This window comes from Acartia tonsa, chromosome 8 (assembly GCF_053477335.1).
Source record: "Acartia tonsa isolate MP-2025a chromosome 8, ASM5347733v1, whole genome shotgun sequence".
NCBI classification, from domain to species: Eukaryota; Metazoa; Arthropoda; class Copepoda; order Calanoida; family Acartiidae; genus Acartia; species Acartia tonsa.
The window spans coordinates 29,616,728-29,634,521 of NC_137267.1; the positions used below are offsets into that span (position 1 = coordinate 29,616,728).

The 17,794-nt window shown below is 32.6% G+C and overlaps 1 protein-coding gene across 1 annotated transcript; it reads left to right on the plus strand.

The window, feature by feature from the left end:
* The first annotated feature begins 1,845 nt into the window (after positions 1 to 1,845).
* On the plus strand, positions 1,846 to 8,162 carry LOC145325483 (neuronal acetylcholine receptor subunit alpha-2-like). Its single transcript, XM_080168467.1, has 10 exons — positions 1,846 to 1,989; positions 3,204 to 3,263; positions 3,883 to 3,960; positions 4,326 to 4,375; positions 4,798 to 4,887; positions 5,877 to 5,999; positions 6,151 to 6,208; positions 6,694 to 6,812; positions 7,335 to 7,454; positions 7,965 to 8,162. Exons 1-10 carry the CDS (start codon positions 1,932 to 1,934, stop codon positions 8,136 to 8,138), a joined length of 930 nt encoding a protein of 309 aa, XP_080024593.1. The 5' UTR covers positions 1,846 to 1,931; the 3' UTR covers positions 8,139 to 8,162.
* The last annotated feature ends 9,632 nt before the right edge of the window (positions 8,163 to 17,794 follow it).

The window sequence follows — 17,794 nt, forward strand, 5'->3', positions numbered from 1 at the left end:
AGCTACGCCCCTAGAGGCCTCTGGAGAAAAAAAAGTGGGGAGGGAAGAGAAGTCGAACCTCCTCACTTTTGGATTTTAAAAGAAGAAAAAAAATGTTTTTGGTGCGATTTTCTACGAAGGATGGTTGTACCTTCCCCCAAAAACCTTCCTAGGACCCATGCGAATCTAAGACTGTTAATCTATTGGTACCCAAAGTTTTATAACCACATTATTTATTCGTTTATTGAATTTAGATTGATTGAAGCATCCAAGGTTATATTTGATTTATAGAAGGGATTATTTTGATTATCATCATTGATATAAATTTATGGTCATTTGTTCTTTTTTTTAGTGTTCACGTCTACTTCACTTACGCCAGATCATTGCATAAATCGTTCAAAGTATGGAATGATAGAACGTACATATGGACGAACAGTTGCACCATAAGTCTACAAAGATTCGCTTTTAAAAATAAATTGATTGTTGCACGTATATTGTTCACAATGACCTCTATTTGAGTATATTTTAATAAAACACGAATTACAAAATTCATAAAAGCGCATCCTAGCATATAGAAATAGATTGAATCGATAAATAGTTGAGTAAATTAAGTTCAAAATACTAGTTTAGAAAGTTTGATAAAATATAAAGTAGTAGATTTTTTTGTCTGTAGCTTAAAATTTCGACAACTACTTAACCGATTAAGTTCTCTATTTTTTGGAAGCTTCTTAAATGGATGGTTTTAGGCTAATTTTCTCTTTCCTTACTCCTTCGCATGCAGAGCTCCTGAATGCTAGGAGCGCAGCCGCTAGTTGAATATAATGTAACTAAAAGCTGTTTTCATAATTTGACGCGACTTACAGATCTAGCTATTTAGGGAAGCTTCGCTTTTATCAATTTACACTGTGAGGATACATTTCAGCTCTATTTTAGTTTAGAGTTCAATTTATTAATGTTCAATCAAATTCGCCAAAAAGAAACTGAGAAAATTTTTTTTTTACTTTTTATCGTTTGTAATCTGACGAATGAAGGTATAATTTACAGCTAAATATGCCCTCCCTCTCTGCAAACCTGCTCAAAACCATAATCATTCCTTCATTCGTGTGTACGTGTTAACAAATAGTTTTTCAGTATGGCTACGAAACAGGTTGTTCTCAACCATACTGAAAAAAACATGTATAGCATCGTATTACAGACAATTTTTCACGAACATTAAAAAAAATAGTAAAAGTAAAAACAGATTTGTTAGCTCATGCATGCAGCCCCAAGGGGCTAAAAAACTGATTTAATCTCATAATTTTTAGTTTTTATATCCACTGAAAGCCACTGCGACTACGTACTGATCAAAAAACTTAGCTAAATTGCTTACACACATCGAGGGAGAGGCCAATAGCAACTAAATTGATCTATAATTAAACATTTATTACACAAAATGTTTTAAATCTACCAATTTTAGAATTTCACATCCAAAAACTATGGGAATTATTTTTTTGTTATTGTCCTATCCCTTATCCCTGGTTTGTGGGAACACTAATTTATTATGATAAATTAGAATCTTTCACTTTAGTATATTTCAGTCTTATTCTCAGTATAATTCATTAAAAAAATAGATATAGAAGATCTAAATACATACTCTATAAATCAGCCAATTGGTAAACAGTGGAGGGATAATTCGGCTATATTATTAGATAGAAAGTGTGCATATTTTGTTACGAGAGGGTAGTTAGGATAAAGCTTTGCTTTGGTGAATTATATCTTGTAAAAATTCTTACTATTTGCGTAATTTTTTGGTGCTATCCTCTTTTTGGAATTTTTGGAAGATTATCGTTCTTGTTCGGAGTCATAGTTTTGTCGGGGGAGGGGGAATAAAACAAGAGGATAACACCATTTTTGTAACACTTCTGCACGCCTCTTTTTATACCTTAATTTTTCTTGCATATTTTGAAGAAACGATGAAATTATTGTTTCTAAACTGGATTTTCCTGATAACAGTGTGCTACTCAGAAAAAGGTAAATTTAGTCAGTAAAATGGATTTATTATTACTTGGATCTTACACCAGATTATCCTGTACTCATGTAATAAAGTGAAAGTCACAGCAGCCTAAGTATAATCCACCCCCTTTACTTTATTCACTCCCCTACTACTGGATGAACGAGCTGACTAATAAATGATTACCATGTTAGCAACCTAAATTAACGACAAATATACCCCTGCCATAATATCCTCGTATACATCACTTGAACGGTGTCAGGTCCTAAGGACGCACAATCTTTCCATTATCACCAATTATTATACACAAAATTACCCCTTCTGTAGAATACAATAAGTGGTTAAAGCGTCAGGGCACTCAACTTAATGAATCATCCAATCAAATACAATAAGAGTCACCGAAGTTGGTAAGCTAATCAACAAGAAAACGTTATTATAAAACTTTAGGGACTAGTGCAATAAACACCCTAATGTCCCATCCGGTTCCATTGGAATTCAGCCCACACGGGATTCAACCCACGGAATTCAGCCCAGCGGGATTCAACCCAACGGTATTCAGCCCACACGGGATTCAACCCACGGTATTCAGCCCACACGGGATTCAACCCACGGTATTCAGTCCATACGGGACTCAACCCACGGAATTCAGTCCATACGGGACTCAACCAACGGAATTCAGTCAACACGGGATTCAACCCATTATATGTGTAAAATTACCAGTTTGAAAAAAAAATATTTTTTTTTTTAAATTTGAGAACAAAATTTTTAGAAATTTTTTTTAAAAGTTTTGAAAAAAGTTTATGTAAATTTTTTTTTGTAGAAATTATTTTATAAAATATGATTTTTTTTAAATTTTCTAAAAATTTAGTTCTCAAATTTAAAAAAAAATATTTTTGAAAACTGGTAATTTTAGATATATAATGGGTTGAATCCCGTGTGGACTGAATTCCATGGGTTGAGTCCCGTATGGACTGAATTCCGTGGGTTGAGTCCCGAATGGACTGAATTCCGTGGGTTGAGTCCCGTATGGACTGAATTCCGTGGGTTGAGTCCCATGTGGGCTGAATTCCGTGTGGGCTGAATCCTGTGGGTTGAATCCCGTTTGGGCTGAATACCGTTGGGTTGAATCCCGCTGGGCTGAATTCCGTGGGTTGAATCCCGTGTGGACTGAATTCCAATGGAACCGTCCCATCCATAACAGGCTTCTAATAAAGATATTCTTGTTATATTTCAGATGGAAAACATTTAGAAGTGAGAGAAAGGCTGAAAACAGCCCTACTTCAAGATTATGATAAGGGATTCTCTACATACTTCTTCCTTATAATAAATTAATTGGATGTCTTTCTGTGTGTGTGTGTGTCTGTCAGTCTGTACCGAAGTATCTCACTAACCTCTGAACTGATATGGTTCTCCTTTACAATGTAGCTTCTCATTGGTCCTGGGAAGATTTGGATCTATTTTGGGGAGTGAGTGTCACCACCCTCCCTAGAGAAATTACCCTTTTATTTTGATCTAATTTTTCTTTTTAATTCTAAAATTGAAAATGGTGAGGGGTTTCTTCGCTCCCTTCAACCCCAAGAGCCCCTAGAGGTCCCTAGGGTCACTTGTGGTGGGTGGGGGGTGGATAGGGTGCAGGTGAAACAAAAGTAAAGGGGTTATTAATCTTGGGAAAAGATGGGTACCCCAAAATAGATATAAAACTTCCCAGGACATATTAGAATCTACATTGTAAAGTAGAACTATATCAGTTCTGCTGTTAGCAAAATCCTTTGGTACACAAGACAGACAGACAGACATCCTCTTGCTTTTACTTTTCTGTGCTCTTTTCGGGGGGGGGGGGGGAGTTCTGTGCTCGACTAGGAACTTTAAGGGAAACAGCCAAAGTTAGCTTGTATCTATGAAGAGAAATATTCAGACTCTGATACCCTTAATGAACAGCAGACAACCAGTAGTTGTAGAGCTAGGACTTTCCACAATGTCTATGGATTTACAGGATACAATTAATACAAACAATTTTATGAGCAGGAGTGATGGAATATAATCTGTGTATAACACATCGCAAGAAAAATACAATTTTCTTTATTGACAACGGATGTTAAACTTTTGTGGGGTTGCGAAGTATACAATCCTTTTAATAAAGCTTCTTTTATGTCCTAAGAGGATTTAAAATTACATATTTTGGAGGAGGGTACCACCCTTTCAAGAGAAATTGCCCCTAGAAAGAATTTTTGAAAAGTTTTCATTTTATAAATCTTAAATTAAATGTGACCCCCCCCCCCCCAAACAAAAGTGCCTCTAGAAACCTCTAGCCGCTCTGGAATTATATAAATATTGAAATTACTAATGTAAAATTGTTAGGGTGATGGGTTACTGAATATGACCAACGGTAATATCCTACAATGGAAAGTAGGTCGCCTTTTACTAAAGCAGTTGAATGTATGTTTGTTTGTGTGTGCAGTAAAATCTCAAGTACATCCTTTTATTGAAATTTATTTAGACAATATGACCAATAATCCTTAAAGAAAAGTAACAGTATCTGTGTCTGTTTGTACCAAAGGATCTCGCTCACTGCTGAATAAATATGATTTTTCTTTACAATGTAGCTTTAGATAGGTAGGTCCTGGGAAGGTTTTTTACAATTTTTGGGAGGCTACCACCACCCTCCCAAGATAAATCGCCCCTGGAACCCCCCCTCCCTCTCACCATAATTTTTTTAATTAAAGAGGCCTAGGGGCGTAGCTGCTCGAGTCTTAATAAGTTAGCACAAAAATTACATGATATATAAAGTAAAAATAAAAAAAAAACTTCACAACACTTTTTTCTTCTAGGATGCAAGACTAAGATGGAATCCTGAAGTTTATTCCAACATAACATCAATAAGAATCCCAGCGTCTAAAATATGGATTCCAGATATTCAGGTACTAGTGTTTGTTGGCGTTTTGCATTGTTTTTTGACTTACTTGTGGGGGGGGGGGGGGGTGTCTTTTTTTTAGAACCCCCTGCTCTTTAATTACAGTTTTTATACCAAAAATAATTCGAAAAAAAACACAAAACATATACGTGTTTTCAGCAGTCGTTGGGGGTCAACATATCATAGAATTGACGACCTTTTCATCTGCCCCCCCCCCCCCACCAAATGTTATTTTAGATTTATTTCATTTGTTCGTCATGACTTATTTTTGAATTAATTATATAATAATCTAACAGTAAATCTGCATCTGTGAGGCCTAAATATACAATACATGAAAATGAGTTGAGACTGATAATTTGGGAATGTACATGCATTGTCTTTCTTTATACACCTATCACATCTACAATAGGCACCATTTTAAAGTATCTAATTTGAGTTGGACTTGAACCTAATAACATGGGGATGTTACTATTGATGTTTATGATTTTAAGGCAATATTAATGTTGAATCTCTTATGAATTACTTTAAAATTACTGTGTTAAAAATGTATCTTTCACTAAAATGCAAGATATATAATACTTTTTTGGATACTAGAGGCTTCTAGGGGCACTTGAGGGTGTGGAGGGAAATTGGCTATTTCAGAAAAGTAAAATTTCATTCATTCTTCTTTTTTCTTGGGGAGAGGGTCATTTATTTCCAGGGGTGATTTCTCTAGGTTGGGTGGTGGTAACCCTCCTCCTAAATAGTTATAAACCTTTTCAAGGGGTTCAGTGGTTAGCAAGATGCTTCGGTACAGACATAAAGACACATAGACTAGTATATAGATTGATGTGGAATTTCTTGCCATTTGGTTGGTAAAGTCTATAGCATTTTTCATTTACAACTTGTGCTGTTACGAATATCTCGAGCTTGTACATACCTGTGATATAAATTGCTAATAATTTCAATATAAGTATTTTGTTCTCATATTGTCATTTATCTATGGGATATATTTAGGTTTACAATGCTGTCAATTATGGAGAAAATAGCTTCTCTGATTCACTGAGAAATCCAGATAGGCATTTGGCTATTGTTACAAGTGATGGAAAAGTCCTTTTATATACAACTCACAAACTTCAGGTTAGGATTAGTTTTCGATACATTTGAAAAAATCGTCTAAGCCTTTTTTTTAAGAGGGGTAAAAAATCACAAGGATGGGGGTAAAATGGTGCGCGAAGCTTGCAGAACATTTCCAATTTTTGATAAATTTTTTTGAGATCTTTTACTCCAGATAAGATGTGATGTTGCCAAAACTGTTCCTGGACCTGGAGAGGTTTTCATTGATAGAGGTTAATATCAGAACTATTTTCAAACTTCAAAAAAAAAATTATGTGGTTTGTGCTGCACTAGCTATAGATTCTGAACCAGTTGCGGTCAAGTGTTTTGTTAAAAGGGTGCGTGAATAGCCTCTCACGGGAGTGTATAGGGGCGTTGAGGAGTATCCACTCCCTTTAATTTTGCCAGGGGGGTGGATACACCTTATCTTTTAGATAATCCTTACAAAAAAGTAACAGGATCTGTGTTTGTCTGTCTGTTCCAAAGGAAATCCCCAACCGCTAGACTAATATGTTGCTCCCTTACAATGAAGCTTCCCATTGGTCCTGGGAAGGTTTATAAATATTTTGGGAAAGGTACCACCAATCTCCAAAGAGAAATTATCCCTAGAAAAAAAATACTAAAAATTATAAGAAAACAAATTATAACAAAAATATTTTAAAGTGCCCCTATAGGCCTCTAGGGGTGTATCCGCTAGTAACTATAAATAACGTGTCAGGACAACTTGACTGGCCATGGGGGAAGTATGAATGTGAGATAAGTATGGGATCTTGGACATATTCATCTTCACAAATAGATCTGAAACCTTACCTCAACAGAAACTATATTGAATATCTTGTAAGTACAATTCTGAATTTGATTTATAATCAAGTGGATCTTACACCAGGTTATCATATACTTTAATAAATTGGAACTTTAACTGGCTAAAATAACGATTACCCCCATCTACCCACTTTAGCCCATCCCCTCCCTACTTACTGGATGAAAAACTGACCATTTAATGAGTTCCATGTTAGCAAGTAAATTGACGTTAATTTTTCTCCATAATATCCCCGTAGTTTTTTTTACATCCAATACTATAATAATTTTGGGGAGAAAGGATTTGTTAAAATGTTCTCAAATTTTAATCATTTTCATTATGTAATATTTATCCCAAAAGAAATTTCTCACAACAAAAATGACAACTCCTAACAAATTTTTTAAAATAATTTTTTTAAAAACTATAATTGAAAGAGGTGGTGTCAACTTTATCCTCCCTACCTCAAGTGCCCATAAAGGCCTCTAGAAGAGACTTCTAAAGGCCTCTACAGGAGTAGTCGCTGGTTATACCTAATTATAATTATATCTCTTATTTATCAGGATCAGAATAACTCTCCATATCTTTTCACAGAAGACTCATTTAAAGATGAGAATGTGATAACCTGCACAAGATTTAAATGTTGTGCGGATCTTTATCAAATGGCCAGGTTTAAATTTAAGGTGAGGTTTTTCAAAAATTACTTATGAATGTTGGCTTTAATTAATATCAAAGTCTCAATTCCAGGGAAGGAAGGGATATTAAGCTATTTATTACACTGGTACCCAAAGCTTTTGATCACATAAACTTATTCGTAGAATAAAAAAACTTTGGGCCCTTAATTATTGGTCAATACGTTTCTCCATGGTCAGGGGAGGGGAGGGGCTGGGGTAAAGTCATCTGCAGGTGGTGTATTTTAGTAGCCAGCTGGGATGAACATTTTAGTTTCATATGAAAGATTTAAGTATGGCTTCGAAACCGATTAATATCCGCTGGATTAGAACCTGTTCTCAGCAATACTGAAATATCATATAAAGCATCGTATTACAGACAATTTTTCACGAATATTAAAATTAAAATTCGTAGAATCAATTCCAGTTTTATTAGACCGGCCCTTCGAACCCCTCGGGACTGACTTCTTAATATCCGCGAAAAGTTGTCTAAAATACGATGCGATAAATATCTATTTTTAGGTTGAAAAACGTGGCACGGTTACAGCACAAGGACTAAAATTGATGAAAAAAGATGATAAAATGTTGCTGATAAGTCCTTTTCTTCTATTTACTCTGGTCATAATATCTATTATTGGGACATTATTCACAATTAGCAAGCTGTGTCATAGAAAACCAAATTTTTTAGTTGAATAATCGAAAACATATATTGATATTAAATATGGACGAAAAAAAGTAAAATTTTATTTAAAATTAAATTCTATTCTGTTTCTTAAGCTGCCCTACTTTGCATTTAATTAACCTTGTATAAACATCTTATTTATTCACTTTATTTGTTATTAATGTGCAACCATAGGGAATTTTAATTCTTTTTTTATATGTAAAATTGCTTTTAAAACATATATTAACTAATAATTGACTTAAAATGCATAATTTTACAAATTTTAATTGCTATTTTTTGTTGTTTAGTTCCTGATGATGAGGGCAGTTTTGCCCTCGAAACGTTGAATAAATTTAAAAGTTTGATGTCTTGAGTTTTTCATTCTGAGGATTTTACATGTTGGGTCCGTAACCATTCGTCCTACATAATGATAGTTAGTCTTAAATTGTGTCTTATATTATCTAGGGATCTGAAGGGATAAGACAATGGACGATAAATTGATGTACATTCTGAATGATGACACACAAAATTACCCTTTTTCTAGATTATAATCATGGTTGAAACGTTTGAACACTCAACTTAATAAACCAACCAATCTAAATTCAATAAAAATCTCCAAATACACTGAGCTAACGAATAAGAAAACGTTATCATAAAACTTTGGCGACTACTGTAATAAACAGCCCAATGACCCAATGGACAATAAATTTATGTACATACCCACAAATTATAATAAACAAAATACCCCTTTTTTAGATTAAAATTATTGGGTAAAAAGTTTGGACCTACTTATGAAGATTAATAAATGTTCCCGAGTGAAAGAATGTATGTATAAAGCTTTGGGTATTAGTATGATGCAATTCCAAGGCCCCCTCCCTCCGTGGTTCTATATCTAAAATATACCAAAATATAAATATAAAGGGGTGTCAAAAAATTTAACTTCTTTTATTCGGTCTACTTTGTAAAATATGTTAATTTTATCATATAGCAAAACATATATTTAGTAACAAGACCAAAATGACTAAATTATAGCAACAAGTTTTTTCATGAAATCTCTTACAAAGATTAAGAAAATTTAAAACATTATTATTTTCCACTACAATGTCCACTAAAACTTAAGACTAGATCACTTTATAACAGACTAAAATTTGGGTTAATAACATTCATTTGCCTGCTTATTGGCCAGGGCTTTACCTTTTATCTTTATTGATCACCACTGAGCTGCCAAAAGCTTACTGTCTTTAATCAAGATAATAAATTTATTGCTCTATATGGTTTATAATAAACGAAAAAAGGAATTTCAAGGAGACGAAAATATTTGTTTCTTTCCTTTCCTAAGTTCGACTTGTGATATGAATGAAATAAAAACTAACTGCTCTTAGTACCAAAATTTGCACATGTCTAACCAATAATGTGGTCGGCTTGTTTACACACTGTGTTCCTTTTGGTCAAGTCAAGGGGATTGTTTATCTAGACCTTGCGTATTTATTGTTACGCACCGTATTATAGACAGCTTTTCGCGGATATCAAAATGTAAAAATATAAGATTAAAACCAGTTTTGTTATCACCAAAGTCTTGGGCTAATAAAAGTGGTATTAATCTTATGATTTTTATTATTTATTTATTAAAAATTGTCTGTAATACGACAATAAAACTGTTTCGAAGCAATACTGGAAAAAATATTTCTGAACGTATCAACATACATATATGTATTGTAGAGCGGCTGCGCTTCTATAATAATGATTGGTGGAAAATATCTACTGCAAAGGCGTAACTAAATACATACATATAAACTAAAACAGAATTTGGCTAAGAGAAATTTCATTTGCCTGCTTATTGGCCAGGGCATTCTACCAACATTGAAAAATAATATGCTGACAGATTGATGGTTGGTGTTATTTTTCTGTCTTAAGTTTAGATATTTTATACTAGATCGTCTATCATAAACAATAAAGGGAATTTCAAGCAGACGAAGATTTTTGTTTATTCTTAGTCGCTTATGATTCCTTTCCTTATTATACGAATGAAATAAAAACTAACTGCTCTTAGTACCAAAATTTGTACACTGTAAAACCAAGAACGTGGTTGGATTGTTTATACACTTTTTTCTTATTGGTCAAATTAATAGAATTGTTTATCTAGACCTCCTATATATATATTGTTATTCGTCGTATTATAGACAGCTTTCCGCGGATATCAAAATGTAAAAATATAAGATTGAAACCAGTTTTGTTATCACCAGTCCAAACTGGTATTAATCAAATGATTTTTATTTTAATATTTGTTGAAAATTGTCTGTAATACAGAGAACCGGTTCTAATCCAGCGGTGATTAATCGAAGCCATACTGGAAAGAAGATTTCTGAACGTATCAACATACATATATGTATTGTAGAGCGGCTGCGCTTCTAATAATGATTGGTGGAAAATATCTACTGCAAAGGCGTAACTAAATACATACATATAAACTTAAATCTTTCACGAATGCTCTTAGTCACTTGCAACAAGATTGACATTGTTCATGGGAATAAAAGAATATAGATATTGCCAGAAATCTTAAGGGACATGACAATGCCCGATTGATTGATGTATACCCGCCAAATGATGATAATCAATAAACAATAATTTTTGTTGAAAAATAGTATTGTAACAACCAACGAAGATTTGATTAAAGTACCCAAAGTTTTAAGTCAAACGAATGAAAGAACTTGTTTATAAAACTTTGGGTACTAGCAAAATGTATACTAACCCAAAAATTTAGATTTTATAAAAGTAACCAAAGTTTATACGCAAACAACGATTGAAAAACTTTGGGTACCAGTATAATTTATATCCTTCCTGAAATTATAAAAATGTTTAAGGGAAACCTACACATATAGAGACACATTCGCACCCCCCACAAATCCTAATGGCACACGGCTATTTACAGCTTGCATCCAAAAATAATAAAAATCATGGCCCAATGATGTCACGGTGAAAGGGAAATAAATATTCATTTGAAATATTCATTGGTTGAAAAGTTAGTTATTAGTTTTTTATTGACAGCTTTTCACGGAGAGTAAAATTAAAGTATTATTTTTAGTTTTGTTTTTCCCGAACGTCCGAAAGCCATGGCTTACTAAACTGGTATTGATCTTATTAGTTTTATTCATTATTTGTTAAAAATTGTCTATAATACGATACAATATTTGTTTTTTTAGTCTGGCTCAGAACTGGTTCTCATCCAGCTGAAATTGATTCAGTTTCGAAGCCTTACTGGAAATAACTATTACCCTTTTCCCTTCCTACTCAGGGATATAGGGATAAGACAATGGCTTATAAAATATTGATACACAAAGTTACCCCTTCTATATATTACAATTAGTGGTTGAAACATTTAAACACTCAACTAAATGAACAAGCAAATCAAACCTCAATAAAATTCCCAAAGTTGTTAAGCCAACGAATAAGAAAACGATATTATAAAACTTTGGGGACTAGTGTAATAAACAGCACAATTTCCCCTCCCTCCCTGCTTCCTACGTACTTCTCCTTCGATTAATTTGATAAACCCTCTCCAAATATTATTCCAAAACAAGGCAGTGGTAATCTAACAAATTTGGCGGTAAAAATTATCGCACATCATGCAGAATAAAATGCAAATTTACCCTTTCCTCATATTTTTGTTAGGAAATCTGCTCTATAACTCACTTTGTTCGCCTGTCCTTCAGATATTAGGAAAAACGCTATATTGGACCCATAATTTCGGTGGTCACCTGAAAGTTGAGGGGGGGGGGGGAGAGATTTTTTTCAGGGGAGATTATTCTTGGGCCTAAGAAGCCTAGAAATCCTGTTACTTTTATATAAGATTATACCCTTTCACAAGTAACAAAAATCATGTTTTAAATGCTTAAGGATTATGGTAATTAAACTTAAATTATTTTTCGGTTAGAATTAAAAAAATTTTCTTCATAAAACAAGTAAATTTTTTTCTCGTATTCATTCCAATCCGGTGGATAAGAACCGGTTCTCATCCATACAAAAAAAAATTATGTCTAACATCGTATTATATCCACCTTCGGCACCTAAGGGCTAAAAAAACTGGTTTTAATCATTCTATATTCGCGAAAAGCTGTTTATAATACGATGCGAGAAATAAATATTAACAATTATTTTGACATTTATTAGAATATTTTTTTAACTTATTACAGAATTGTTGAAAATGTTTTATTGAATCAATGTTTAAACAAGGATGACAACATCCATAAAAGCGAAGCACTGAAACGGTAGGACAAACGGACATTAACACTTGTATAGTGTTAGAACTTAATTATCATAATATAAATTTATAAGAGTCAAAGCAAAATTGTAAGTAAATTTGTTGTAAAACTGCTTGATACAGGATAATTTTTATGGACATACTTACATTTTTAGGGCTTGATTATAGAGTTGCTTCGCTTATTACATTATACTTTGTTGTCCCAGGAATCAATATACCAAAAATCAGATCAATCCGATGATTTGATCACATAAAAATTTGTTGTTAAAAAAGTAAAAAAATCAACATGTTTAAAATGGACGTACGGACATTTTGGTAATGATTATGGAGTTGCTACGCTTTCTAAATCGTACCTAACTACTAAAGGAATCACCATGCAAAATTTGAAATCGATAGGACAATTCTAACATGCCTAAATTAACGGGAAAAGCTATCCGTTACGGACGTACGGACGGACGGACGGACGTACGGACGGACCGACCGTAATTATAGAAAAGCATCGCTTTTAAAAATATTGAATGTTCAATGATGTTTAGAATCTTTGTATAGGATTGCATTGGTGCGAATTAGCGCGGTGATTTTGCAATCCTCTAGCAAAATAAACACGCCAGCTACCAGTTTTTTTTTTTAAATAATTCATTTAAAAAATCTTATAAACAAGTTTAAATACATTCAAAATGGGTAAAGAGTAATTACTTCCTCATTTTTTCTTCTAATATATTAGATTTTTTAGGGGGAAGGGGGGAGGCAGAACACCCCCTTTTCCAATCTAAAAATCTTTGAGATGCAAATTTTACCCCCTTTGTAAAAGATTGGTTTGTTAGGGTGTTAGGAAGGTGGAGAGTATCGCCGCCCTAACCAAAAATCTTGGACGTCTTGGCTACCACTATATGCAAATAGATTCATTTGAAATAGAATTCGGTACCTGTCGTGTTTTGCCTCATATTGAGAAGATACGGGGGAGTGTTCAAATGTTCAAATCAACACCCCATAAGGACAAACAATTAAAAAAAAAAACATTATTAAGTAAGAGTCAAAACTATTTTTTGTGCGTACATTTCTGTAAAGAAAAGTTATTTTTAATCAATAATAACAGCCAGTAAGCTTATTTCTTTTACTAGCTTTTTAACATCATTTCTAGGACCTATAGAAAGCTAAACATAATTAAATAAATACAGACAGACAAACATTCTGGTACTTGGACCCTCCATGTTCCAATATCTCTTGGGATTTTGGAAGTATTCTCCACTTAAAAAAGCAAAAAATTATTTCTCGACCTTTAAGAGGCTTCTGTAAAGCAAAACCAGACACACAGACAGACATTCTGTTACTTTTATAACTTGTTAGGAATTATTGTCCATGTCCTAGGCACATGTGAAGATGATAGTAAATGGGAAATATTATGCCTTTCAAATTGGTTCTAATTTATGATAGCTCCAACTTTCTTGCCTGGCGGTGTATGTGTATGTGTATGTGTGTGTGTGTGTGTGTGTGTGTGTGTGTGTGTGTGTGTGTGTGTGTGTGTATGCGTGTGACATGGTGTGCGGAACCAAGGACATGAACATTTCCTACGGAGCATCAAAGAATATTCAGATGGCGGTTTTTTTTCTTTCCTCTTTGAAAAGGGACAGTTGTTTTTTTTTAAAATTAAATAATAATAATCAACGAAAACTATGCAAATGATGATTGTTTCTATGCTCTGTGCAAAGATGCGCTGCATAATTCAACTTTTGAAATAGTTCAAAACAACGACAAAAGGTGGGCACACCCCTCTCCCCATCTAATTTTCAAAATTGTGGGGGGTTTCCTCCATTTACGCTTTTTGATATTTCTTAAACCCACACAAGTTATCATAAAAAGATGTATTTTATTGATTTCATATCAAGTAAGTTTTTTCAGACACCAATAAAAGCATACTATTCTGCAAAAAAAATATTATTCGGAGGGTGATAATGACAGATGGTATTTAAAATGGCTTTGTGGTAATTATAATAAGGCGTATATAAGCATCTTACTTTGTTTTTTTTAACTGATTTTATTTCTTATGGTAAAAAAGAACAATACTTTTTATTTGACAGCTAGTAAATTCGTTCTTTCAAAGCAAGTTTTTATCTGTTTTCTTTCCATCATGTTAACACTATGTGAAATAAGGTTTATTTTGGATAAAAATTTGCTGACACATAAAACAGAAAAATCTTCCAAAATGTTAATGACAAAAGAATGATAAAGAGTTTACTTTTATTTTGTTTATCTGTTTAAGCTTTGTAGTTCTAAACCCCGTGTTGGATAAAAAACGGTTGAAAGGTCAATGAAAAAAAATTGAAAAATGAACTGGCATATTTATTATTTATGTTTATTTTCTATGCCTTCTTCTTTTATGGATAGAATATTTTCTACATTTTGACCATGTCTGTCAGTTTGTTCGTAAAACTAACAGTATTTTCAGGGATTTAAGGATAAGACAATGAAAAGAATACGCAATACTTTGTTGACCCGCTGAAAAAGTTCGAAAATGTTTTTAAAAAAGACTTTCATAGACTGAATCACTTAAAACTAAAAAGACAAAAGCATGGTTTATTCCTATTAAATGAAAGCTATAATTATTTGTATTTATAGTATTTTTGTTGTTAAATGTTTTGAAGATTTGTTGAGACAAAATTTAGTAAGAAATCTACCAATTACATACATATAAGTAGAAGATCACCATAGATTTTAAGGAATAAGACAATGGCCGAAAAATCTATATACAATATACAATCCGAATGATAAAAACAAAATTATACCTTCTGTAGAATAAAATTATTGGTTGAAAATTTTGGAATCTACTCGTATGAAACAAACCAATTGAAATTCAATAAAAATACCTAACAATTTAAAACGGATTTTTTTCTAAATATAAACAATGCCTTACAGTTCAAATTTAAGTTATATAAGTCAGTACCTAAAACGTACATTTTAACGTACTCAAAATAGTAGAAAATAAATGGCCTTGATAAGCCAAAAATGTTTATCTAATTATTCATTATTTATTTTCGTCTACATAATACCAAGTTGGTATGCAATCACCTCCACCAAGCATAGCATATTATTACAAAAACACGAGTTTTCCATTCTTCTTTGTTTACAATTAGCCTATTTTGATGGCTAGAAAAGTTAGATAGATAAATAGAAAAAGTTAGATAGATAGACTACCCTTCTAATTCATTTGCTATTTGGAGCTAATGTGCTAATATATATACGGAATTGAATGCACATCAACAAAGTTACACTGCACAGTGTGTGTCTATTGTTTGTATATCAGACTAAATCACATAGACCAATCATCCTTCATATCAATTTCAAAGCTTGGGTAACCTCTTATTTTCATGGGGGAAAAACTTAATAGAAAGGGTAATTCAAACCAAAAGTTACCAACCTTAGACTTTGACTGCAGGAATTTCATTTTCATGGTTTACAAAGTAAATTTTAAGTATTGGATCTGGGTTCAAGGTATTGGGATCATTTTCATCAAAGTAAAATTTTATTTTATTGAAAATGGTAAAGGATTTTCTCTTTTTATACAAAAAAATTACAAAACAGGGAATGTTAATTCTAGTGTAACTCAATTATTGAGGTGTACTAAATTGAAAGGTAAGTCTAGTGTAACTCAATAATCGAGCTATATAAAATTAGGGAAGGTTAAGTCTAGTCTAACTAAATTATTGAGTTATACAAAATTAGGGAAGGTTAAGTATAGTCTAATTCAATTATTGAGTTATCCAAATTTAAAGAAGGTTAATTCTAGTCTAACTCAATTATAGAGCTATACTAAGTACTGAAAGTTAATTCTAATGTAACTCTGTTATTGAGTCATACAAAATAAGGGAGGGTTAGTTCTAGTGTAACTCAATTATTGAGTAGTACAAAATTTGGAAAGGTTTATTTTAGTGTAACTCAATTATTGAGTAGTACAAAATTTGGAAAGGTTTATTTTAGTGTAACTCAATTATTGAGTAGTACAAAATTTGGAAAGGTTTATTCTAGTGTAACTCAATTATTGAGTAGTACAAAATTTGGAAAGGTTTATTCTAGTGTAACTCAATTATTGAGGTGTACTAAATTTGGAAAGGTTTATTCTAGTGTAACTCAATTATTGAGTAGTACAAAATTTGGAAAGGTTTATTCTAGTGTAACTCAATTATTGAGAAGTACAAAATTTGGAAAGGTTTATTCTAGTGTAACTCAATTATTGAGTAGTACAAAATTTGGAAAGGTTTATTCTAGTGTAACTCAATTATTGAGAAGTACAAAATTTGGAAAGGTTTATTCTAGTGTAACTCAATTATTAAGGTGTACTAAATTGAAAAGTTAAACAATGTTATCAAGAACGGAATAAAAACTTTTTCCTTTCAAGTTCAATAACAAGGTGATACAAAAGACCAAGAATTTCTTTCAGATAATATGTTCTATCATTCGTTGGCTTTTTACATTTTTATTGAATATTGATTTGATAGTACAAACTAGTTAATGCTGGTTTTACTAATAATTTAAATGTATAGAATGGTTATCTTGTTCGTTGACTCAAAACTTTTATCGAATTTCTATTCCATGCTAGCTGTGTTAGAACTTGTCGACCAATGATTTCAATCAACATAAGACCTACCTTCGATCATCATAGTGGAGATCATATCAATTTAAGACAATTGGCGATAACTAGATGTACACCACTCAATTATGAGAAACAAAATTGTTCATTCTACAGATACAAATTGTATCGAAAAGTTTGGACACTGTTAGTTTGTGCTAACCAATCAAAATTAAACGATAGTCAACAAATAAGAGAACGAATATAAAAAACTTTGGACAACAGTATAATTTACATTCCAATGTCCAATTCTTCCCTACGAATCTTCTATCTTCATATTTTTATTTGATTGAAGGACCTTTTTTTCGGTCAGCTAAACTAAATATCTAAACATCCGCTTGCGTCAATGTAAATAAATATTCATACATAATACATACGTTAAGGTGTGTGTGTGTGTTTAAATTTGAGGAACTGCGTAGAAACCGTAGATTATGTAGATGGACATACACTATATATAGAGTAGCAATAATAAAATAATTACAGCTCATAAACGTTTTAATCCTATTAAAGGCATATTTAAATTAGTAAATTTTTATTTGTCCGTAAAGATCTCGCTGCCTTCCAAACTGATTGATTTTTCCCTTCTAAGGAAGCTTCATGTAGGTTCCGGGTTAGTTTAATACTATTCTACAACAAATTTAGATGGTTTTAGGCTATAGGTTTGTGATTATTTGTTTTTACATTTGTTATTTTTATCCCTGAAAGCAAAAACTAGTCGGTTCAGTTGTTTCCGAGCTTCAGACGCATTTCTATGAATTGTAGATTGAGGGGAAAAGTTAATTTATCGTCCATCCATGTACCCCTGATTT

Excerpts from the sequence above, each read along its gene's own strand:
- LOC145325483 (XM_080168467.1), top strand. The coding sequence starts at position 1,932 with ATGAAATTATTGTTTCTAAACTGGATTTTCCTGATAACAGTGTGCTAC. Across the intron at positions 4,376-4,797 it reads GTAATATCCTACAATGGAAA|GATGCAAGACTAAGATGGAA; the intron begins GTAGGTCGCCTT and ends TTTTTCTTCTAG. Across the intron at positions 4,888-5,876 it reads TATGGATTCCAGATATTCAG|GTTTACAATGCTGTCAATTA; the intron begins GTACTAGTGTTT and ends GGATATATTTAG.